General features: G+C 41.0%; 1 protein-coding gene across 2 annotated transcripts in view; it reads right to left on the bottom strand.

Moving 5' to 3' along the window:
* xrcc4 (X-ray repair complementing defective repair in Chinese hamster cells 4) overlaps positions 1-26,751 on the bottom strand; it is a 46,350-nt gene that overhangs the window by 4,462 nt on the left and 15,137 nt on the right. For both annotated transcript variants that reach the window (XM_078271284.1, XM_078271285.1), the window contains 2 exons: positions 25,734-25,873; positions 12,901-13,027 (listed from right to left, as the gene is read on the bottom strand). In XM_078271284.1, coding sequence (XP_078127410.1) covers positions 12,901-13,027; positions 25,734-25,873 — 267 coding nt within the window. The remainder of the gene's footprint in view (positions 1-12,900; positions 13,028-25,733; positions 25,874-26,751) is intronic.

Below are 26,751 nucleotides of genomic sequence, written 5' to 3'. Positions count from 1 at the left end.
GTGGATCGGCTTGCTTTGTGCTTTTGTCGCCTGGCTTTGACGAGGGGGCGGAGAATTGCCATCAGCTGTTTGCTTGGCCATCAGCTGTGTGCTCGGCCATCTGCTGTGTGTTTGGCCATCAGCTGTATGCTTGGCCATCAGCTGTGTGCTTGGCCATCAGCCGTGTGCTTGGCCATCAGCTGTGTGCTTGGCCATCAAGTGGTATTTCAGACTGGCCGTGCTGCGATGATAGCTCAGTTCACGACGACACAACACACAGATCACTTTGGTCTTGTCAATGGAACCATTTGGCAACTTTTTAAAAGTAAACTTTCCATTCAGAATCTTATTGGCATCCATTTCGGCGTCTCGCGCTCGCCATCCACTCAAAACGTAACGTTAGCCTACTACTCTTTGGTCGGCTCACAAGCCCAAACAAGTGTGTGGGGTGTGCCTGTTGTTGTGTTTCCGGTCTAGCTAGATCCGGTGTGGTGTTGTAGTTTTTCTAACGTTACTAGTTGTTGCAACAGCATGTGGAAAAACTACAAAGTTTGCTAGGCCAAAAAGAACGTTAATAACGCGTTTAACTGACAGCACTAGTTACTTCACTTCCTGAAGGTTACCACGTGACGCAGAACGTGACGTAGCTCCGTTTGTTCCATAAAGTAAAAAAAAAATCTTTTCCTTTTATTTAAAAACGGGACATGAGCCCGGTCTCCTGGGTGAAAGTCCTAATTGCTGCTTGAACAAACAACCTATGGAACGTTTTTTGGGAAAGGACAGTCTCAATAAACCAATCAGCCTGCTTAAACCAGCCGGCCTCCAAGATTGTAGACGCGATGTGAACTTTGAGATACTTGGGTCAGGAAGTTCAGAGAAAGAAGCAGATATGGAATGACCAAAACAATTAAGATTGCATAAGGTCAATAAAACATAACGCCTCTGAAGTGTCTCTGCCCTGTTTTAAACAATCCAACATGGAGCACCTCTCACTGACTGACGAAGCTAAATCCCAGGTGACCTAAGGACAATCAACACCCCAGAGAAGCATCTCGAGCTTTACGTCATAAGTTGCTTTAGGAGGAACGTTCAGGAAACGAGAACACAAGAATGACGACTCTCTCCCTCCAATGCAGCTCCGCTGTAATAATGATTAGTTCAACGGGAATGAGAAGAAAAGGCCGGTGTGAGAAAGCAGAAGAGAGGGGAGAGAAGCCTTGAGCTTGTTTAAATCATTACCAACTGTACGACAAACACTGCTCTGCTGCTGGAACCAGTTAAGAGGAAACAAGAGACGTGTTCAGTGGAGAGGAGGAACTGTTCTGCGCTGCCACAGAGGACCACCGGAGACTTGAACACATGGCGCAGAGGGAGGAATGTGACGAGAGCGGTTTCGACCCCGAGAGGTGAGGTTAATCTCATGCATCGGGCACTCAGGAGCCCCCACACAGAGCTGGTCTGGTGACATCAAAACAAATTATGTGCCATTTTTTAAGAAACTAAACAGTGGTTTGGCTTGGAACAAGCTGCAGCAGAAGGATTAGTTTTGTCCAAATAAACCCCAAAGTTGTCACTTAAAAAGGTTTGGAGCACCAAATGACATCATAAAAACCTAATTTCCTTTTAGTGGTATGTCCATGCATACTGTGTTGGCTTTAGTTTGTAGATATGTCTCTGAGATTTCTACTCTTCCACAGAACAATGGAGATGAATAGAATTTAGTTTCATTGAATATCAACAGCAACTCTTACTTCTTCTGATTGTTTCATTAGTAAAATCATCCAGTTTTTTTATGATAATAGAGAGAAATATAAAATACATAGTCTCGCTTTGCCAGACCTTCCTCCACAGCGCTGCAAAGGAAGGTCTGGCTAGTCCACACAGCATTCCTGGATGGGAGAAAAACGTGCTCTGGTTTATTGGCATTTCTTTAAACCAATCACAATCATCGTGGGCGGGGCTAAGCTCCGGACGGAGCCACGGTGCCTCTGCTAAATAACCTCAGGAAGGAACTTGTTTTGGTGGAACATGTGGACGTTCAAAGGTTGTTTTAGTCGTGCAACAGAAAACTCAGATTGGACAGATAGTCTAGCTAGCTGTCTGGATTTACCCTGCAGAGATCTGAGGAGGAGGTAACCGTAGTCCTCAGAAATCAGCCGGAGGTTAGAACGCCAACACAAAGGAAGAGGAAGGGGACGGATATCCGTCATAAATGAGTGAAATCCGGCAGACTTTCTGTCGCCAACGGAGCAATCCAGGAAGTGGAACGTCGAGGACAGGGGCGGTTCTACATTGAATTACACCCAGGGCGAGACCCCCTTATTATTATTATTATAATAAATAATAATAATTATTATTATTATTATTATTAAGAAGTGTGTTTCCTGTTGTAATGTTAAATAACTGGATTCTCTTAAGTGTGTTTTTCAAATGTTCTAATGGATCTAAGGATTTGTGCAATTGAGAAATATAATTTTCTCTTTCACTTATGTTGTTATAAAATATATATATAAATATATATAAAAATAAATAAATAAATATGCCAAAAATATATACAATCAGATATATAAAAATTTTAACAGCACCAGAGAGCAACAATAATATAAAATATTAGGAATAATATACAAATAAAATATAGAATAAATATTCTAAATAGCACAAATCCTTCATCACACAAATGTGAAAACACACTAAAGAGACTAACTGTTACACTATAGCACTAAGAACAGAAAACACAAACTAAAACCTGACCTTTCTGGCCTTCCTTGATGCAAAATCATCAATGATGTTATTGTATGAAATCTGCTTCCCTATTGAATGCTCACAGGCGCACGCCCTTTAAAAAATCAAAAAGTAGTCAAAAAATGTTTGCATTTCAGACGGCCGACACGAACGCGCCATCAGTCTATCAACTCGATAACAAAGCCGTAAAGTAGGCAAGGCTCTTTGAACTCAGGATAGGATTGAGATGAAAAGTTTAACTGACACATAACCGCGATCAGCTTCGTGGTTGCTCAGTATTAGCGGAGCGCCAACGGTATCGGCGCCTACGCCCAGCAACCCGTTGGACCCGAGGCGAACTCAGTTCAGACCAAATATTAGCGACGAGACGAGTTGAAACTTGCAAGCCGGTTTGCGGTCTTCTGAAACCTGCCGGACAAGACGGTGCATCATCTGCATAGAGAGGACTCTCTGTACTTCCGTTCTAACTTCTGACTTTCAGGTTTTTTTGTAGCTGGATATATCATTTGTTGCTTTTAAATATAAATGTGGATAACGTTAGTGATAGTAAGAAACTTGCTACAGCTGCACTGCAAGTTATAAATCTGAGAAAATTATTTCTCAGATTCACGGCTTTGTTCTAACGCCTCTCGTCAGTCACTAGTCTCTAGCTCGCTCCACCACACACCGTGTTCGTGGGCGCTCGTTGAGCCTCCGTCTTAAACTCTGCCACTTCCGCCATCGGACAGTTCGTAACATAGAAATAGCGACCCGATCAGCCGGTTTGAGTCGAGCTGAGACGGGCCGGTTCAGACCTTTGCAACATTTCCTGCAATGTTCTAAAACGGTTTGGTCATGTCGCGAGATTTAGATTAATCCTGTAACCCTGTAGAGTTGGGAACAGCAGCTTAAATGGATTCTTTCCTCTGACAGAAACCCATAAGCAGAAACGTACACAAACTCCATTCAAATGTTCTACAAATGTTTTGGACATGGATTTTACAGCTGAGTTGGATCATGTTGGAGGGACACAACTCTCCGTATTAAACACATTAGAGGCACGAGCAGTCTCAGGCCTTGTAGTGATTATCTTTGATGGCTAGGAGCGATGTTTGATAGTTTACAGAACCAGTCTGTGTATGAGAGAGAGAGAGAGAGAGCGAGAGCGAGAGCGAGAGAGAGAGTGTTTCACTGCAAGTTTCTTTTCATGGGAAAACTGTCCTTTGAGTACACAAACGATTATATCTCAAGGACATGTTAACTGGAACTACAATGAGTCAAACATTAGACTTTTGAGCATCAACAACCGGATATTTAAGAAATCAAAACTCATTTTCTAACAAAGTGTCCAAGAGGAACTTAAAGAGACTTGTTTTGTTAAAGGAACAGTTCAACCTATTAGATTTCTTTCAAAGAGTGAGATGAGAAGATGGATTTTAGTCTCATGTCTGTGTGTTAAATACGGAGCTGGAGTCAAGACGTGGTTGGCATAGCTTAGCATATAGAATGAAAGCAGAAGGATACAGCTAGCCTGACTCTGTCCAAAGCTAAATAGACACCTACCAGCAACTCTAAAGATTACCGATTAACACTTGTATGTTTAATCTGTACACAAAGAAATGTAAAAAATACAGTTTATGGTTTTAGGGGGAGTTAACTGGAACTATTCTTTTAACTCACTTTCTTTAACTGAGCCAAACACCCCCCGACCTCCTCCCTACAAGGATCTTCACGCTCTTAAGCGTGAATTATACTGGCTGTTCCCAACCTGGCGCGTGCCATCGTGACGTAAAAATTACGTAGATCTTGCCGGCACGCCCGGATTTATAGCGCGCGAGCCGAGGTCGTGCACCACTCACCACTATTTTTTTCAGCGCCGCACGTCAAAGTTGAAACGAGAAGCATGAACGAGCTCCTGTGCAGCTGGAGGCCAGAAATCTCAGAGTGACTGCAAGTCTCTCCTGTAAACTTACTGGGTTAAGATGAGTTCTTTTATGGCGAATGAAAGGCTTGATCCGACGAAGTAGGTCATCAAATCAAATCGAAGCACTGACGTCAATGCTGCTGCCAGTTCTGCCGTTGTTTATCTTCTTTTTCTAGTCCGTAGAAAGGGCAAAGTCGGTAGCCTTTCCTCATTAGCGCCACCTCTGTTCAGGAGAAGACTGCAACTAGTGTCGCGACCACCAGCGCGGGTATAAATAGTTACGGTGATTCCATGACGTCACATTTGCGCGCCAGCTGGGCTGCGGCCAGTATAATTCACGCTTTACACAGCAGCAGTGAATGTGCTGCTGACAGTAATAAATATGTGGAATACAGACCAATTACAGTGCTTTACTTTTCGTAGCTTTATGTACAAATGGTTCAGCCTGGCAGAAAGGCTTTGGAGGTAACAGATTAGTTGAGTAGTGATGGAAATGGAATAAAAAAACAACAGGGTGGGTGTCGGACTGCCAGGAGCCCTGAACCCCCCGCATTAACAGCCACCTTCGCAGACAAAGGCTTCTCTTCTGCGGCCGCTGGCTGCCAGCTCAGAGGGAGGCAGCTTCTGCAGCCAACCACAGCTGCTCAACAGCTCACTGCTGCTTCTTGTTGGAGCAGTCAGAGCTAAGAGGTAATGGGCACCAATATCGACTCTTGCCAGCAGCTGGGGATGCATGGCACCACTTACGGCCATCTGCATGTGGCACAGTTTACAGTCGCTGGCTCTCGGAGGAGCTTGGACACAGTTTATCCGCCCTCTGTTACAAACAACGTCAGATTGACAAGTCTTTGGAATGTTTTCTAACTGGCCACATCCAAAAAGAAAACTGGCAAATGGGAGATAGTGGAGTAAAAGCGCTGGCATTGTGAGTTTCTTTTGGATGTGCAGCAACAGCGCTTCAGAGCCGAGTGACGGTCTGACTTTGAGAGTAGATACAGAGACTAAAGACACAACAGAGAGAGAAAAGAAGAGAGTTGCATAATTGTTTCTTTGAGACAAGTTGACTGACTTGGCTGTCCAGTTCGTGTCCTTAGACCTCCCATAGAAACCCCCCCGCTGCATCGTGTTCAGACCTGAGAATAATGGCTTTCACCAATATCCAAGATCATCAAAGGGTTGGTTCATTTTCCCACTTTACTCTGGTGGTATCTAGGCTTTTAAGATCTCTATCTGGGAGATGTCTTCAGCCTGGATACACCGGCAACACCTTTCATTTTATTTAGAGCTTTAGGCAGGATTAAGAATGGGGACATTATTTTCCTACAAGGCAATCTAAGGGCGCTTTCACACCTATAGTTCGGTAGACTGTTAACTGCGACTTGGGGTGAAGTTGCAGCATTTTCCACTTGTTTACCTTGCGTTGACACTGCACTTTGTCAAAGACCAAACATTGTAAACATATGTCACACGGTGGAAACGGTCGCCGGTCTGTTGGACAGAACGTCAGAGTGAAACTCGCCCACACTTCTGGTCTCAGAAATAACGGAGCAACGCCACATTTTTAGACGTCTTGTCGTTTTCTGTTTTTTTGCATTAGTGTTTCTAATATTTAAGCAGAAGGAGAAAATGTTGAGCAGCTTACATTTTAATCACGATCACGATTTGGGCTTCCCACGATCAAATTCACGTGATCGAGCGATATTTAAAATGCTTCATTCAGTTCATAGAAAGCTCCGTAAACCGCTCTCTGATCACGTGCCTCCATGAGCCAATCAGAGTTGTTCCCTGCACCGTGCAGCTTAGCTTAGATGTAGACAGTCACAGAGGACGGAGTAACGTGAGGAAAACTCCACAACAGATAGCAGTCGTCATAAGGAGGTTTACCAGTTTACCAGTAAACACAACATTTAGTCCCGTCTGTGTTGTTTTTCAGACAACAGCAGTGACCAGAGCTAGTTTGAGTCTTTTAGCTCTTAGCTTTAGCGGCAGACTGTTGTACGTCCCGCTGTTGGAATCCTCTACAGTGAAATACAGCCACACTACACCGTTTAGCTGTCAGCATTTTAGCCGTGTATAATCCAGTTACTACAATAGCTAATGGTAGGCTAACGTTAGCTGCTGTATAACATGTTATTAGTGTTTACTGTAGCTAGCGGTAGGCTAACGTTAGCTGCTGTATAACATGTTATTAGTGTTTACTGTAGCTAACGGTAGGCTAACGTTAGCTGCTGTATAACATGTTATTAGTGTTTACTGTAGCTAACGGTAGGCTAACGTTAGCTGCTGTATAACATGTTATTAGTGTTTACTAGCGTGACATGCAACGATGTTTCTGTTGCCTCCAACGTCTGTTTTGGAGCATCAGAGCAACGCAGACATTTAAGTGGCACCGTAATCCGCTTCGCTATTTCGTCCGATAGATACCGGGCACCGGTGCCCTATATTGGCACCGGATTTTAACATGCGCCGTTAATGTGAACAGAAAATTGCTTTGCCTGTATCCGTTCACGGCAAACGCGCATGTTTGGAAAGTGGTCGCACAACAGCTGAAACGGCTCCTTCATAGTATCCTTCAACAAAGGAGGAATATATATATACACATATATATATATATTGATCAAAGTAATCATGATTATCATTTTGGCTATAATCGTGCAGCCCTAAGCTTAAGGATTTGAAAGTTAACATCTCTTAAATCAGGGATCTTCAACAGGGGGTCTGGGACACCTAGGGGGTCATCATAGTCAACGCAGGGGGGGCCTCCAAATTATTGTTAATTTTTGAAAGTTTAAAAAAAAAAACAGGGCCGGGTTCGGACAGATATTTGGAAATTATGGTCGGGTTCGGGCCGGGCTCGGTCACATCAGCGTGATAAGACATTTGTTGTAAAATGGTGCTGCGACTCCTTTAAGAGAGCTCATGTGTCTGTGTGTGTCTATGTGGAAGCTGGTCAGAAGAGAGATAGAGAAAGAGGAGCAGACGTGTAAATGCGACCGGAGCAGAGTTATTCATGTTGTAACGGCGGCTCTGGAGGTACCGAGTCTCCCCTGGTTTTCTGATCACGGTCGGAAACGAAGCAAGCAGTGAAGGTTATCACATTGAACATTTTAACAGCTTATTAACGTGAGCTTGTTGCCCCGTATGCGCTGATGACCTCATCTGTTGCCATTTCCGAATGCCTTCCTACAGTTGCCTAATAACAGCTTTCCACACAAACAAACGTACATGTGTCATTAATATGAGAAAAAAATGAGATTTTAACTGTGTCGGGCTCGGGCCGGGCTCGGTCACGGTTCTGTCGGACGCGGGCCGGGTTCGGACAGAAAAATTTGGCCCGATCGGGACTCTAGTCCAGAGCCCCATACGCTTAGCTACCAGAGGAGCTAACTGGGAGATTAAACTCTTAGCTACCAGAGGAGCTAACTGGGAGATTAAACTCTTAGCTACCAGAGGAGCTAACTGGGAGATTAAACTCTTAGCTACAAGAGGAGCTAACTGGTAGATTAATCTCTTAGCTACCAGAGGAGCTAACTGGTAGATTAAACTCTTAGCTACCAGAGGAGCTAACTGGGAGATTAAACTCTTGGCTACCAGAGGAGCTAACTGGGAGATTAAACTCTTAGCTACCAGAGGAGCTAACTGGTAGATTAAACTCTTAGCTACCAGAGGAGCTAACTGGTAGATTAATCTCTTAGCTACCAGAGGAGCTAACTGGTAGATTAAACTCTTAGCTACCAGAGGAGCTAACTGGTAGATTAAACTCTTAGCTACCAGAGGAGCTAACTGGGAGATTAATCTCTTAGCTACCAGAGGAGCTAACTGGTAGATTAAACTCTTAGCTACCAGAGGAGCTAACTGGTAGATTAATCTCTTAGCTACCAGAGGAGCTAACTGGCAGATTAAACTCTTAGCTACCAGAGGAGCTAACTGGCAGATTAAACTCTTAGCTACCAGAGGAGCTAACTGGCAGATTAAACTCTTAGCTACCAGAGGAGCTAACTGGTAGATTAAACTCTTGTATCCGGTCGGCAAATCAGCAAAAAGGTCCTTGTTGCAAAGGAACGATTGGAGCTCCGTCTTTTGTTCCTCTTTTAGATAAAAAGCCAAGTCTAACTCGTTCATTGTAGCGGCCAAAGTCGTTTCAAACAACTGGTGTTCATCCGTAGCCATCTTGCAATGTTTACTAATGACTTCGATGTCGCAGCGCTGTCGTCGTCTGTTTAGCTCGCCTCCGGCCCGCCTATATCAGATACACCGATGTGATTGGTGCAGCTCAGCTACAAGGGCATAGTTAATGAGCATCATTACTGAATGTCAGAGTGACTCGCTGAGCTACTTACAATTGTGCTCTAGCGAGAACTCTGGATTTCCAGGGTAGCTATATGTACCAATGGTCCATGAAAACAGCCTGACTTCTGTTACTGTTGTGCACATGACAAGTAAAGAACCTTGAAAATTGGTATAACAGTGGGGAGAATTTTGGAGAACCAAATCTTTAACATTCTTCTGACTAATAGGCCTACGGTTGATACAAATGCAAAGATGATGACATGGACATATGACAACATGATGCAGCCTCCTGATGTTTTCCACACACTCATTAGCGGGGGCTTTGTCTCCACATAAAGTCCAGAGTGGAAAAGCTCCACCAGCGTGCTCGCCCCCAGCTGCTGCGCCTAAAGCCAGGGCAGCATGTGTTTGTGTGCTTAAAGAGATAAAACCGTAAGAGAAGACTAGCAGCAGAAATCATAAACCTGCAGGACAACGCTGCTCCTTTAGCACCAATAAATACTCCCGAGAGCTGAATTTGATTTTCCCCTCTCAGGAGGAATGTTGTTAATGTGATAACGCCCTAAAGGTGAACAGCTGGGAGTTTTCTACAGACAAACCAGCTCGGACACTGGAACAAATTCACACTGCTGGTCCTCTCCATTTTACACCTTCACATACTCGGCGTCTTTTTTGAAACTGCCAGCTTCAGATCTTAACGCCAGTCCAGTTTTCCATAACGTTAGAATAGAATAGATCTTTATTGCCGTCGTTTTCAACAACGAAACAGTTTAGCAGCTCACAATATGACAGTTAAATCACAGATAAACTGTCGGTTATCAGGCAAAAAAACACAGATACAGAGAATCTGCAAATTATAAGGGCCGATAATCAGTCTATCCCTAATTATGACTAATTATTCTAAATGATATTATTAATAGAAATATATATACACACATACATACAGTATATACACGCTAGAAGGGCGCTTGGAGAGGGCAGACCTCCGCCAGGCGTTTTAAGCCCCCCAACGCCATCTTCCAGGCAGCGCTGCATGGAAGGCACTAGGGTTAGGCGAGGGTTAGGGTTAAGGTTAGGTGCCTTGAAGTCGACGTTGGGGGCTTAAAACACCATCGAGCCCTCCGCCAAGCCATGTTAGCACTGTTAATGCAGTGTGAGTTTTCATGAGTCATGGACAATTTTTTTCTGCTTATTCCGACACCACATTAATGCAAAACAAAACGCCATATCTCGCAATGTTCCCGAAAGTGGGAAATAATTCATCTATCTGCACAGGGATTTGGATACGCTCCAAAATGTGTGTGTCCTTTCTCGGCCCACGCTACACAATTCCACCACGTTTCATAAAAATCAGGCCGACAGACAGACCAACATAACCTCCTAGGCGAAGGTAATAATAATACAGTGTTAAAGTTATGTTTATTAACTGCCTTCAAACCAGCAACGCCAAAATCAACTAGTTTAGTAACTGTCTTGCAAAACTAGTTTTTGGGGCCATTTCTTGTTTAATTTCCCATTAATTAAGTCAATAATCTTAATAATCTCGTTTTTCCTTCTTTCCAAGAGTCGGAAACATTGCTTGTTCGTTATCAGAGACACACGACTGACATGCAAGATGCTGCATATGATCGCAACGGTTTTAAACAGTTAAACCAACTTCTGAAGAACAATGAAGTTTGAGTGATGGAAAGAAGAAGGCGGCTTCTCATCAAAATAAGAACTAGTTTATTCGTCCATTTGTCCGTGTTTCTCCTTATTGTTTTGTTTCTGTTTATTAAGAACTTCATACATCATAGGTTTTGTTTTCAGAGATAGTTTTTTTATTCAGTTTTTCTTTCGTGTTCTTGTGGGGGGAAAAAAGGTTGTGAAATCATATTTCATCATAGTTTTTGTTGAGGAACAACCCTGGAAACACGGTGTGTGTGTGTGTGTGTGTGTGTGTGTGTGTGTGTGTGTGTGTGTGTGTGTGTGCGCGTGCTTGTGTGTGTGTATGTATAGGTGTATATATGTGTGCGTTTGCATGCAAGTGTTTGCGTGCGTGAGTATGTATATGTGCGTATGTGTATATATGTGTGTGTGTGTGTGTGCAAGTGTTTGCATGCGTGCGTGTATGTACGTGTGTGTATATGTGTGCTTGTGTAGATATACACACACATATTATGTATGTGTGTATATATATACACACACACATGTATGTATGTATGTATGTATGTATGTATGTATGTGTATGTATGTATGTGTGTGTGTGTGTGTGTATGTGTATGTGATTGTGTGTGTGCGTTTGTATGTCTGTGTGTGTATTTGTCTATGTGTGTGTGTTTGTGTGTATGTATGTGCGTGTGTATGCGTGTATGTGATTGTGTAGCGTGCATTTGTATGTCTGTGTGTGCATTTGTCTATGTGTGTGTATGTCTGTGTGTGTGTATATATATATATATATATATATATATATATATATATATATATATATATATATATATATATGTGTGTGTGTGTGTGTGTGCGTGTGTGTGTGTGTGTGTGTTTGTGTGTGTGTGTGGTCTCAGTGAAACACACACTTTGCTGCCCCGCATTCCTTCATGTCACTGATTGTGTTGCAGTCAGTCAGTGTGAATGAGCTTTCAGCTTTGTGTGTACTTCACGTGCAGCTCAATGTCAATTTTGGGAGCAACCTCTAACCGTCCTAATGTTTGGGTCCAAAGAGAGACGCTGAGGATTGGGGGCAATTAACTCAAGACAAAGAAGACCCTGACAGGAAACCTTTATGATGTTTAATTTCCACATTCAAGGAGGGAGAGAGAGAGAGAGAGAGGAAGAGGATGGGGGCAGGGCCGGCCTGTGGCAGAGGCAGTAAAAGGTGAATGCTGGGGGCGCAGGGAGTCCAAATGAGTAAAGAAAAGTTAGAGATAAGGGGGAAAAGATGTTCAAAAAGAGAAAACAAATGAAGGAAAAAGGAAGAAAAAGGCCGAAAAAAGCGGCATAAACATTACAAAAAGATGCCGAAAAAGGGGCAAAAACGTTAAAAAAGACAAATGTAAAAACGAAAGACAAAATGTTGATAAAAAACGACAAATGAGTAAAGAAAAGCTAAAGATAAGGTTAAAAAAAAGCGTAAAAAATAAATAAATGACAAAACGTCATCGAAAAGTAAATAGAAAAAGACAAAATGTTGAAAAATTACGACAAATGACATGTTGAAAAAGACGAAAAAAACGTCGGAAAAAGTGACAAATATATGAAGAAATGGCAAGGGCTCCTACATGGTTAGGGCCGGCTCTGGACGGGGGAGGACGTAAAGCCAAAGGAAAAATATCATAAACAAGATCATCTCTCCGTCTTTCGTGTTTCTGTTCGACAGTAAAGAAGGGAGGTGTATTTTCACTCAAAATCTCAACAATAAAGTACATTTTAAAATAGATTAAATATGTGTTTTGTGTCTTGTTGTGCGATTGGAGTTGGAGCTGTCACACCCGGCTAAATGAACAAATCTGAGGGCAAAATTACGAGCAGTTTACGAGCTGCAGAGCCAGTAAACCGCTCTGAGACGGGCATGAACTCAAACCACAAAACAGGAGGAACTACTTCTCACACACTGTCAAAAACAAACAGCAAGTCTGTTCGAAACCGCTCCCTTTAACGGAAATAGTCGTGGAGAAATCGTGTTTTCTACTCATTTTGTAGTGCTGTTTGAGTTCTCCGCGGTTCATTTCATTCACTATATAGTCCACTATAAAATACCCAAAATGCACAGCTATTTTGAGTGTACATACCATGTACCCTACAGTTGACTCCCGTATCCCACAATGCAACGCGGTCGTGTTTTCCCCGAGGGAGAAAAAGAAGCAGAAGGACCCCGGAAACTGAAAAGGAACAATGGAGCGGGCTCGTTTGGGGCAAAACCTAAGCCTAAGGTTTAAAGCGTTAAAAAACATTTCAACCCTTTTCTGATTCTGATTCTGGTAAAGCCGTTACGTGCAGTCGTGTACCTCTTTCTCTGGGAGCTCTGGGGCTCGGCGTCCGGCGCCTCGAGGTGGCGGAAGCGCCGCTTGCGACAGGGGGCCACGTCTGGGATGTCCTTAAGGCTGTCGTCCAATGGGCTCGCAGAAGAGCGTCCTGAGGAGAACACCAGTCAGTAACATCTCTGTCAGAAGGAAAACCTAACACTGGAGTATACAAACACAACAGCAAAAGGACAACGTTAAGACACCACTACAACAGGACTTCACAAAGTTGAGATTAGCTGTTTGGGTTCACGTGATGGGAACATGACTGCGTTGATTTCAGCCATGATTTCATCTTGAATTAAAAACCAGCACAGCTGTCCAAAGCACTGCGTGTGTTTAGACCCGGTGTCGCTGTCGTAAATGTGTTTCTATGTGTCTACGCTTGTCTTTATGTTATCTGTTGATGTATTTCTCCGTGTATATTGCCATTATTAGGGGTGTGCACAAAAAAAAAAAAAAAAAACGATTCACATTTGAATCGTGATTCAAGCTCTACCGATTCAAAATCGATTCATAGAACTCCAAAAATCTATTTATATTTTTTTATTTTGAAAAAAAAGGGGAAGTAACTACATTTACATGCTGTTTTTGAATCGAAAATCGATTTTGAATGGAATCTAGAGCCTGAAAATCTATATTGAATCGTGACACCCCTAGCGTCTGTCTACCTACCTATCCATCCACCTACCTACCCATCCATCTATCCACCTACCTATCCATCCATCTACCTACCCATCCATCCACCTACCTACCTACCTACCTACCATCTATCCATCCATCCACCTACCTACCCATCCACCTACCTACCCATCCACCTACCTACCCATCCATCTATCTACCTACCTACCCATCCATCCACCTACCTACCCATCTATCTATCCATCCATCCATATACCTACCCATCCATTAATCCATCTATCCATCTATCTATCTATCCATCCATCCATCCATCCATCTACCTACCTATCCATCCATCTACCTACCTATCCATCCATCCATCTACCTACCTACCTATCTATCTACCTACCTATCCATCCATCTACCTACCTACCTATCCATCCATCCACCTACCTATCCATCCACCTACCTACCCATCCATCCATCCACCTACCTACCTATCCATCCATCTACCTACCTACCTATCCATCCATCCATCCAAGAAAGAAAGAGAAAGAAAGACACAGAAAGAAAGAGACAGAAAGAGACAAAGAAAGAAAGAAAGAGACAAAGACAGAGACAGAAAGAGACAGACAGAAAGAGACAGAAAGAAAGAGACAGAAAGAGACAGAAAGAAAGAGACAGAAAGAGAATGAAAGAGACAGAAAGAGACAGACAGAAAGAAAGAGAAAAAAAGAGAGAGAGAAAGAAAGAGACAGAGACAGAAAGAGACAGAAAGAGAATGAAAGAGACAGAAAGAGACAGACAGAAAGAAAGAGAAAAAAAAAGAGAGAGAAAGAAAGAGACAGAGACAGAAAGAAAGAAAGAGACAGAAAGAGACAGAAAGAGACAGAAAGAAAGAGACAGAAAGAGACAGAGAGGTGATTGACTGTTTGGATCGTTAACTCTTCCTAAACTGGGAGGATTCTTCCTACTTTTAATTCTTTAACTACATGTTCCTGAAGATTTTTACAGACTTTTACTGAAGTAACATTTAAATGCAGGACTTTTACTTGTAACAGAGTATGTTTACAGTGTGGTATTAGTACTTTTACTGCAGTAAAGGATCTGAATACTTCTTCCACCGCTGGCCTTCCCCACCTCTCCTCTGTCATGTACCGCGAGGACAACGGGGCGAGTTTACGGAACAACAGAGAGGCAGACGGCTCCGACCTCCACCCCCCAAATCAGAGAGCTCTCCGGGGATCAAAGGGCAGCGGGAGGACGGTGATAGATGTGGAAACATCCTCAACAAATAGGTTTGCTTATATCAGTCACCACTGACGTACAGAATCTCTCTCTCTCTCTTCAATTCAACGACTGGTTTCCACATCGTCTTCCCTGGTTTCTGTGAATAAACTGACAGCAGTCTGTAAAAGCTGTCCGTAAAACTCAAAGACTCAACACTCAGACCATTACAGAGCAGGCAGCTGGTGATTCCTTTCCCCTTCGAATGTTTTCTGTGTAGTTTAAGGCCACGTCCACACGTACCAAAACTATTTTTTGTTTCCCCGTCTTCCCTGGCAGCGTTTCAAGAATATTAGCGTCCAAACGGATCCATTTGTGAATGACTCAACACGCTACGTGATATTCCAGGCCTGTAGGTGGCGCTGTTTCTGCTCCAGAAATTCCCCAAAAACGGAGAAGAAGAGGTGGAGCATGCGCATGAAGCTTATATACAGGGGGTAAGCTTCGCTTCAGAGCTCGAACCTCCTACGGCGCCATTTTGATGCTACCAAGCCATCACCTGCCGTTAGCATCCCGTTAGCATCCCATTGACTCCCATTCATTCTGACGTCACTTTGACAGAGAGTACCTTTACATCTGAAGCGTTTAAAGACTATTTGTCCGTTGTTTATTTCTAAAGAAACACGACAATGTATAAAAGGCTCCATTACCTTGTACCTCACGTTATGGCTCCGTAGCAGACGTTTTTATAACAATAGGCGATTAACGATTGGGTCATAACCACGAGACTTCCTGTCTCATAGTAGAGGAGTTACCGTATAGTACAGGAGAAGCTCTCAGGCAGTTTGGACTTCCATCAGCTGTTTGAGTTTAATTACTAATGTTAACTAGCATTTTAGTGATCAATAATGAGCCTGTGTCTATGTTATCTCCTTACATATACCTACGCTCTCCGTCTCTGCTAGATTGGGAATGATTGAGATTTCTCTTGGCACAGCTACCAGAAGACTTCCAACTTTCAGACAGGTTGCTCACGTCACATCTACGCCTTCAAGCTCAGTTGGAGGCTGCTCAGTAACGCTCAGCCATCACCGGAAAAGAGCTTCTAATGTCCTTCACTGGTCTCCGTCCAGAGGACATCATCGATACGCTAGTATGCGGCCGCTCGTCAATACGAAGACGCAAGGGCTGGGCGTTTCATTAATTTTTTCACCCTGGGACCAGGTTTCAAAAAGTGCGCCTTCAGGCGGTGCGCTTTACAGGATTCGCTTTGGACGATCGGCCAAAACGACGCAAAAAAACGTAGCGCTTGCACCAAAAAAGCGCTTTCCGTATGGATGACCCCTAAGAACCTCCAAAAATCAGACAGCTGACACAGTTAGAGACGAGCTGGTGAACATAACGGAGCATTTAGCAGCTAAAGAGACAGATAATATAACTATTTTGATAATGAATTAATCGGTTTGAGGCATTTTTTTTATGAAACTTCTGATTCCAGCTTGTTAAATATGAATATTTTCTAGTTATTTCTCTCCCTCTGTGACAGTAAACTGAATTATTTCTGAGTCGTGGACAAAACAAGACATTTGAGGACGCCATCTTGGGCTTTGGGAAATTAATTTATCTTGACTTTTTAAACTGGGTAGAGATAGGATTTATATTGTGTTCCTTCTCTTAAAGAGGGGCCGCTGAACTCTGTTATTGGCTCACTTATAAACTAAACTACACATTAATACGTTGTATTACGGCTGCCTGAATGAAATACAGTGCAACTTTAGACTTTATCACAGACTTTATCTTCATAACAACAGTGGTGTGTGTCGGGCTGTTCTCATGAAGCCTTCGTATATAAAGCTGTGAAAAGTAAAGCAATAATTGGTATGTATTCCACGTATTTGATTACTGTCAGCAGCACGTTGACTGCTGCTGTATAAGAGCGTGAAGATCCTCGTAGGGACGAGGTCGGGGGGGATGTTTGGGTCCTAAAACACAGGGCTTGGAAAGAGAATACGATCTCATATTGGACTACAATAGTTCACCGAAACGTGTTTCTGAAAACATTGTAAGAGAGAAATAGGCCGTGCAGCTGCTGAATCTGTCTTCATTTCAGATCAACAAAGGTCAGTTTAGAAGGTCAGGTTTTGAGAGACTCTAGTCACGCTCATCCCGCTCCCAGTTTCCTGGTTAGCGCTCCACCAATCAGATGGGTCATTTGAGTCCGACTGCCGGCAGTGCCCGCCTTCTGATTCAACATGTCAAATCAGCCAAAATGAAGGCCGACGGCCACTCGGACGGACGACGGCACGGAGCACACCGAACACACTCGAGTCAGCGACCTCCCAGACTGTCAGACGGACGATTATCGGCTCGGTGTGTAGTAGGCTTAAGATATTATACGAACTGGTGTGCAAGTTTTCGTACGATATCATACGAACCCGTTCATGAGAATGCGTTGTGTGTGCAGTTGTAAGAGTTGTGCACATACCACTAGGACATTAACACACAGAAATACAAAGTACCAAGAAATGAGCTTCCCCTGACTTTTAACTGGGTGGAACCATTAAAAGGTTTCTACACACACACACACACACACACACACACACACACACACACTAATGTTTTGTTGTGTGGATGTTTCCGTAAAGCCTCTCTGACCAGCAGCAACCAACACTCTCCACACATACACCACACAAAACAAAGCCATGCACACAAACTGAAACCCAGAACTTCCTTTAACCTCGCCTCTCTTCCTTCTGTCGGCACAAACTGGCAACACGCGGCCGTCTGAGTCACTGTCGCTCGTGGCAACAGCAACAACACAAACCTGGGGAGCTTTCCCTCATCAGATGGAGGGAAAGACCCGAGCAACGGGGACACATACGTCGCTGAAAAGAACCTTGACGAATCAAACAATTTTGAAAAAAAGCCTTGATGAACCCAACCTGGCTGCGGCCGATTCAACATGTGTGAGAAAGTGGAAAAATCAGGGGCGTTAACAGCTGAAAAATCCCCCTAAAAACCTGTCTCACAGCTCTGCTCAGCTCCATGAGACGTACAGTTGTATACTATGTGGTATATTGTTGAAGAAAGGGACAAAAAGGGACAAAATCCATCAGATATTTATATTTGTCATATAACGTGTATGAGAAAGTGGAATAAAAGCAAAAAAAAAGTGAAAAGAAAGTGACAAAAAGTGAAAAAAAACGACAAAACCCATCCGATATTATATATTTTCGAGTCTGGAAATAATCTTGATGAACCCAACCTGGCTGCGGTTGTTTGAACATGTGTAACAAAGTGGGAAAAAGCGACAACTATTTACAAAAAAAAAAAAGGGATCAAAAAATGACAAAAAAGCTAAATAATTCACCCGATATTTGATATTTTTTAGTCTGGACATGAGGGGAAAAAAAAACCTAAAAACTTTGACATGTATGAGAAAGTGGAAAAAAGAAAAAACAAAAACTGTCAAAAAAGTGACAAAAAAAAACGACAAAATTCATCCAATATTTGATATTTTTTAGTCTGGACATGAAAAAAAAATAAAAATAAAAAAAGCCTTGATGAACCCAACCTGGCTGCGGTTGTTTGAACATATGTGAGAAAATTGGAGAAAAAAAAAAAAAGTGTCAAAAAATTACAAAAAAGGGAACAAAAAGTGACAAAAAAAGCTAAATAATTCACCCGATATTTGATATTTTTTAGTCTGGACATGAGGGGAAAAAAACCTAAAAACTTTGACGTGTATGAGAAAGTAAAAAAAAAAAAAATGAAAAAAAAAACTGTCAAAAAAGTGACAAAAAAGCAACAAAAGTTCCTCCAATATTTGATATTTTTTAGTCTGGACATGAAAAAAAATAATAATAAAAAGCCTTGATGAACCCAACCTGGCTGCGGTTGTTTGAACACATGTGAGAAAGTGGAAAAAAACAACTATTTACAAAAAAAAAGGGATCAAAAAGTGACAAAAAAGCTAAATAATTCACCCGATATTTGATATTTTTTTAGTCTGGACATGAGGGGAAAAAAACCTAAAAACTTTGACGTGTATGAGAAAGTAAAAAAAAAACTGTCAAAAAAGTGACAAAAAAGCAACAAAAGTTCCTCCAATATTTGATATTTTTTAGTCTGGACATGAAAAAAAATAATAATAAAAAGCCTTGATGAACCCAACCTGGCTGCGGTTGTTTGAACGTGTGTAAGAAAGTGGAAAAAAGTGACAAAAAGCATTAAAAGAAATTGGGTCACTGTCTGCGGTGGAAAAATCAAGGGGTGTTAACAGCTGAAATAAGGGCAAAAACTCCCCTAAAAGCCCGTCTCACAGCTCCGTTCGGCTCCCTGAGAGGTACATCTGTACATGATAGGTAACTGATGTTGTAACACACACCTACATCCATCCCTCCGCCCTCCCGCTGCGGGCCCATTCATTCTCCCCCACGGCCCGTCTGGCTGATGAAGTGGAACGTCAAAGTTATGAAGCTGCATGTATTTTAAGGTGCTTTGGGAAGTCGGCTAACGGAGGCCCAGGACTCTGCATTACATAACTCCTCAGTGATGTCATGGTTACTTTCTGGGCACAAATAACACACAGAGAGTCAGCGATGGTGCAAACACACTCGGCTCCCGTGACAACAGCTCCCGGAATAAATCATATTCATGGTTATATTTTACAAAATGTGATTTTTAAAAAGGGTAGTTTGAAGTTGTTGTTTTTGTTTTCAACCTGGATGCTATTTTCCCATGCATTGGTGTTTAAGTGACTAAAAAAACCTGCTGTAATGTAACCCTACAGGACAGATGTTCAGTATCAGTTAGCGTCCTCTAAAAGTTGTGTTGTTGCCACTGACAGACTCAGATTATTATTCTAAGTGTCTGACAACATTATGAAAGGATCCCTACAGAGATAGACCTTTTAGTTAAAGAGTAAGATCCTTTTAGTTTAACAGGAAACAGCCCCGAAATCAACATCACCAAACCCACCAGACTTCATGTAAATAATCAGGACTTTTAGCGTGTATAGAGCCAGCATATCTCCACCAGACTCCATGTAAATAATCAGGACTTTTAGCGTGTATAGAGCCAGCATATCTCCACCAGACTCCATGTAAATAATCAGGACTTTTAGCGTGTATAGAGCCAGCATATCTCCACATGTAAATGGGGTGAATTAAGGGTTTATTTTAACCAAACCAGAGTGGTGATTGTTAGAACAGTGGAAAGATGAACCAAGACGGCTTTTGATAGTAGTATTTAGTTTCTGTCGACTTTGAATGAAGTGTGTTTTACGATGATAAAAGTCCTGATTATTTACATGGAGTCTGGTGGGTTTGGTGATTGTGATTTCGGAGCAGTTTCTGGTTAAACAAAAAGGATTTTACTCTTTAACAAAAGGTCTATCTCTGTAGGGATCCTTTCCATAATGTTGTCAGACACTTATAACATAAGTATCACACATAATAATCTGAGTCTGTCAGCTGCAAAAACAGACCTTTTAGTGGACGCTGACAGACGGTGAACATTTGCCCGTTAACGTTACATTGCAGCTTGTTCCGTCTCACTTCAAACTGGACCAATTTCAAAGATTATTGTTCCCATCAATCACTAAGACCCAGGTTGAAGAAAAACAAACATTTAATGTGAAAAAACTTGGACGGCTTTTGTGGCAGAAATTATTATGGTGTTAGTACTTGTGGTCAGTGATGTCACAGCAGGTGTTTTCCATCAGCCGTGAAAGGCAGAACACCTGCAACTTGTGTGATTTTCTGCCTACTTATTTTGAATATAATGTTGACCTACACGTTCAAATGTACTTTCTGTACATGATGCGTTAAAGTTCTTGTCTGAAAAACTCACTCCACAGCGGCCATTGTGTTGACGTAGACGTAGGATAACGGAGACAAGGTCACTAATGTTGGAAAAGTTCCCCTTGTGTCGCAATTTAGGGGAGTTTACACTTTTACTTGAGCAGCACTTTCACCAGAGGGGAGGAACTCATCAGTGAAGTGGGAGGTTGTAGAATTGAAATGGGATTCAATTCTTAAGAATTGCTCTTTTCGGGTCTCAAAACCCTTTGTGAACATCCTTAAAACATCCTTAAAACAGCCAAGAGAAACCTCAAAGAGGCTCAATCCCAAAATCATACAACGCTGTACAGTAGAGAGTCTCAGTTCCAAAATAGGATTTCTGCATTCAGGGTTTTCTCCATCAATCTTTCTGAGAAGCTGAAACATTTTGTTCATGTAGCAACGCTAAGGTTTTGAAATCACTAGTCCGGTCGGGCAAGTAAATAAAATAAAAACCTACTTGTCTGAAGTCATTTTTTACTGGCCTCTATAGAATGTTTTTTTTTTTTTTTTTTTTTTTTTTTAAAACGGTAATCGTTTTTTTTTTTCGAGGAAAAACGCCGGAAAAAAAACCCAAAATGAGTTAAAAATGTAAACAAAAAAAACATAAAAAATATTTAAAAAAATGTCAAACTTCGGAGGAAAAAACCCGTCAAAAAACGGGACAAAAAACGTCAGAAATGTAAACAAAAATGGTCGAAAAAATATTGAAAAAATGTCAAACTTTGGAGGAGAAAACCCGTCAAAAAACGGGACAAAAAACGTCAGAAATGTAAACAAAAATTTTCGAAAAAATGTCAAACTTCGGAGGAAAAAACCCGTCAAAAACGGGACAAAAAACGTCAGAAATGTAAACAAAAATGGTCGAAAAAATATTGAAAAAATGTCAAACTTTGGAGGAGAAAACCCGTCAAAAAACGGGACAAAAAACGTCAGAAATGTAAACAAAAATTATTGAAAAAATGTCAAACTTTGGAGGAGAAAACCCGTCAAAAAACGGGACAAAAAACGTCAGAAATGTAAACAAAAATTTTCGAAAAAATGTCAAACTTTGGAGGAAAAAACCCGTCAAAAACGGGACAAAAAACGTCAGAAATGTAAACAAAAATGGTCGAAAAAATATTGAAAAAATGTCAAACTTTGGAGGAGAAAACCCGTCAAAAAACGGGACAAAAAAAACGTCAGAAATGTAAACAAAAATGGTCGAAAAAAAACATCGAAAAAATATCAAAAGGGTAAAAAAATGTAAACAAAAACTTCAAAAATAATTTGGGAAAAAAAGTCAAACGAAAGCATCAAGAGTGTACAAAAAAAAAAAGTTACAAAAACATCACCAGCATCAAGCGCCAACTCAGTTGCTGATTGGCCAACGGCACATTCAAGTCATGTGATTATGATACGACGCCAGAATCACGGGTTGTTATATTGTTATATTGACTTTTATTTGCTATCCTTGTTGTTGGTAGGTTAATATTTAAACAGATATCAGCATGAAACTTCGCCAATATCTGAACCGGTACGTCTAAACATGCAACTGACGTCATATCTTTATAAATATAAGCTAAAGTTAACCGTTTTCACAGTTTCTTTATCGGAAATATGTTCTGCCATTCAAAATAAAAAAATGGTTTCAAACTGACTAAACATTGACATATACCAGTCTGCGATAATCCATCAACATATATTCATCTGATCTTCACTACAGTGAAAATAATTAATAATTTCTGCCCATTTTACTTCAAAATAAGGTATAATTTCATGTACAGTAAATGTGGCTTATTGGCCATTAATTAAAAACAAGAAATGTAAGTGTAAAACTATTGGTAATAAGTTGGAATGAAGCTGGCTAGAAGGTGCACAATAGAATTGGGTGATACTATACTTTATGCTTTATAAAAAGGCAAAACAGACCGGGAGTTTATTCTGTTGGAGGACAACAAGTGCATGGTTGGTATGTTCAAATGTACTTTCTGTACATGATGCGTTAAAGTTCTTGTCTGAAAAACTCACTCCACAGCGGCCATTGTGTTGACGTAGACGTAGGATAACGGAGACAAGGTCACTAATGTTGGAAAAGTTCCCCTTGTGTCGCAATTTAGGGGAGTTTACACTTTTACTTGAGCAGCACTTTCACCAGAGGGGAGGAACTCATCAGTGAAGTGGGAGGTTGTAGAATTGAAATGGGATTCAATTCTTAAGAATTGCTCTTTTCTGGTCTCAAAACCCTTTGTGAACATCCTTAAAACATCCTTAAAACAGCCAAGAGAAACCTCAAAGAGGCTCAATCCCAAAATCATACAACGCTGTACAGTAGAGAGTCTCAGTTCCAAAATAGGATTTCTGCATTCAGGGTTTTCTCCATCAATCTTTCTGAGAAGCTGAAACATTTTGTTCATGTAGCAACGCTAAGGTTTTGAAATCACTAGTCCGGTCGGGCAAGTAAATAAAATAAAAACCTACTTGTCTGAAGTCATTTTTTACTGGCCTCTATAGAATGTTTTAAAACGGTAATCGTTTTTTTTTCGAGGAAAAACGCTGAAAAAAACCCAAAATGAGTTAAAAATGTAAACAAAAAAAACATAAAAAATATTTAAAAAAATGTCAAACTTCGGAGGAAAAAACCCGTCAAAAAACGGGACAAAAAACGTCAGAAATGTAAACAAAAATGGTCGAAAAAAATGTCAAACTTTGAGGAAAAAACCCCGTCAAAAACGGGACAAAAAACGCTCAGAAATGTAAACAAAAATGGTCGAAAAAAATATTGAAAAAATGTCAAACTTCGGAGGAGAAAACCCGTCAAAAAACGGGACAAAAAACGTCAGAAATGTAAACAAAAATTTTCGAAAAAATGTCAAACTTCGGAGGAAAAAACCCGTCAAAAACGGGACAAAAAAACGTCAGAAATGTAAACAAAAATGGTCGAAAAAATATTGAAAAAATGTCAAACTTTGGAGGAGAAAACCCGTCAAAAAACGGGACAAAAAACGTCAGAAATGTAAACAAAATTTTTTGAAAAAATGTCAAACTTTGGAGGAAAAAACCCGTCAAAAACGGGACAAAAAACGTCAGAAATGTAAACAAAAATTTTCGAAAAAATGTCAAACTTTGGAGGAAAAAACCCGTCAAAAACGGGACAAAAAACGTCAGAAATGTAAACAAAAATGGTCGAAAAAATATTGAAAAAATGTCAAACTTTGGAGGAGAAAACCCGTCAAAAAACGTCAGAAATGTAAACAAAAATTTTCGAAAAAATGTCAAACTTTGGAGGAAAAAAACAGTCAAAAACGGGACAAAAAACGTCAGAAATGTAAACAAAAAATTTTTCGAAAAAATGTCAAACTTTGAGGAAAAAAACCCGTCAAAAAACGGGACAAAAACGCCAGAAATGTAAACAAAAATGGTCGAAAAAATATTGAAAAAATGTCAAACTTTGGAGGAGAAAACCCGTCAAAAAACGGGACAAAAAAACGTCAGAAATGTAAACAAAAATGGTCGAAAAAAAACATCGAAAAAATATCAAAAGGGTAAAAAAATGTAAACAAAAACTTCAAAAATAATTTGGGAAAAAAAGTCAAACGAAAGCATCAAGAGTGTACAAAAAAAAAAAAGTTACAAAAACGTCACCAGCATCAAGCGCCAACTCAGTTGCTGATTGGCCAACGGCACATTCAAGTCATGTGATTATGATACGACGCCAGAATCACGGGTTGTTATATTGTTATATTGACTTTTATTTGCTATCCTTGTTGTTGGTAGGTTAATATTTAAACAGATATCAGCATGAAACGTCGCCAATATCTGAACCGGTACGTCTAAACATGCAACTGACGTCATATCTTTATAAATATAAGCTAAAGTTAACCGTTTTCACAGTTTCTTTATCGGAAATATGTTCTGCCATTCAAAATAAAAAAATGGTTTCAAACTGACTAAACATTGACATATACCAGTCTGCGATAATCCATCAACATATATTCATCTGATCTTCACTACAGTGAAAATAATTAATAATTTCTGCCCATTTTACTTCAAAATAAGGTATAATTTCATGTACAGTAAATGTGGCTTATTGGCCATTAATTAAAAACAAGAAATGTAAGTGTAAAACTATTGGTAATAAGTTGGAATGAAGCTGGCTAGAAGGTGCACAATAGAATTGGGTGATACTATACTTTATGCTTTATAAAAAGGCAAAACAGACCGGGAGTTTATTCTGTTGGAGGACAACAAGTGCATGGTTGGTATGTTTTTATATTGTTTGTTGACATAGCCCAAGTCAAAGTTTTTACAGAGGGGATTTTAGATATCTCATTTATTACTCCTTAAATCAGAAAAATACAATGTTGACACAAAGAGAGACAGCCAGCGTGACTTTGTGTAATCCTACCATGTACAGTAAGTAAGAAGACATGTTGAACCACAACGTGTAAAATAATACTGTTATATTATATTAAAACAAGCTCAGGAAATGAAATCGTTCAGTATTTATTGAAACAAACGTCCAAAACCAACCAGGGTTTTAAGGAGGGCTGGGTACCCAATTCAATACTGTTTTTAGGCACCGACCGATTTCCTCTAAAAGTATTGAGTATCGGAAAAAATGCCTCGTCATTCAATACCCAATTCCAATAACTCACATCGCTGCAGTGAGCCAATCAGCAGCATGCTTCTACCAAGATCTAATAAAGTCTGTGATTGGCTGTCTAACGTTACACTCTACGTTGCATACGGAGTAGGAGCTGAAACATGCCGTAATGTGTGATGTTGTCATTTCTTTTTGTTAAAATGGACTTTATAAAATGGGTGTGGAATAAACAATCGTTTAGGAACCGATATCAAAGTCACGGTATTGGTATCGCAAAAACAACTGGACCGCTACCCAGCCCTAGTTTTACCAGAAAGAAGAGGAAAAACTGAGCATCCAGTGGATTGTTTTTCAATATATTAAAATGAAAATAAGCTCATAACATGAGGAGAAAAAAACTGAACTAAAAGGAAAAGAAGTCAGTTTGATACAGAGGAACTAGTTTGCTTTGACGATTCACATTTGAGGGGTTATAACAGAGGTCAGATGATGCAAACGATCAGACGCAGGAGTCTGCGATGCGTCACGGAGAGCAGGCTTACCACGGGTCGATGACGTGGAGGCTGCTGCAGTCAACTGCACTTCCTCCGGCTCCTCATCGGTACTTCCTGCGTAGTCATCCTCTTCCTGACCGGCCGTCCGGTCCGATTTGACTGAATCCTCCTTTTTCTGACCCTCCGAACTACAACACAGACCACATTCATGTCAGTTTTACAAATATTAAAACACATTACCGTATTTTCCGGACTATAAGTCGCACTTTTTTTCATGCTTTGGCTGGTCCTGCGACTTATAGTCAGGTGCGACTTATATATCAAAATATATATAATGTAACGTGTTTTAAATGTTATTTCATGCTGAAAACATTACCGTCTACAGCCGCGAGAGCGCTCTAGGCTCGTGACGACTATATGCTGCTCCTAAAGACAACTGAGAAAGAAAAGAAACTGCAGGAGACTGCAGGTAGTAAAACACGCAGCCGAAAACGGTAATCGAGCAGCAGAAGGAGAGTTTGGAGTGAGAGAGAAACTTGTGAGGGACTGGAGAAAAGGTTAGTCTTACTGCAATGAAGAAAACAAAGAAAGCTAGTCGCGCTGAAATCCAGATGGCCAGAGCTGGAGGAAGGAGTCCACAGATGGGTGCTTGAACAACGTGCTGCTGGGAGAGGCTCGTCAACAGTGCAGTTACGTTACGTTAACGTAGAGACACCTACCGTATTCAGCCCCTTGTTCTGGGGGCTGTTGGGGAGTTTAATAACTGTTAATGTGTTACGTTAACATAGAGGACACCTACCGTATTCAGCCCCTTGTTCTGGGGGCTGTTGGGGAGTTTAATAACTGTTAATGTGTTACGTTAACGTAGAGGACACCTACCGTATTCAGCCCCTTGTTCTGGGGGCTGTTGGGTAGTTTAATAACTTGCCTTTCCAGATTAAATGTCTGTTCTTGGTCTTGGATTTTTCTAAATAAATGTGACTTATAGTCCAGTGCGACTTATATATGTTTTTTTTTTCCTCTTCATGACGCATTTTTTGACTGATGCGACTTATACTCCGGAGCG

Source organism: Sander vitreus, chromosome 16, assembly GCF_031162955.1.
Source record: "Sander vitreus isolate 19-12246 chromosome 16, sanVit1, whole genome shotgun sequence".
NCBI lineage: Eukaryota > Metazoa > Chordata > Actinopteri > Perciformes > Percidae > Sander > Sander vitreus.
Note: the sequence above shows the minus strand (reverse complement) of the source record. Positions and strands in the feature narration are given on the sequence as shown.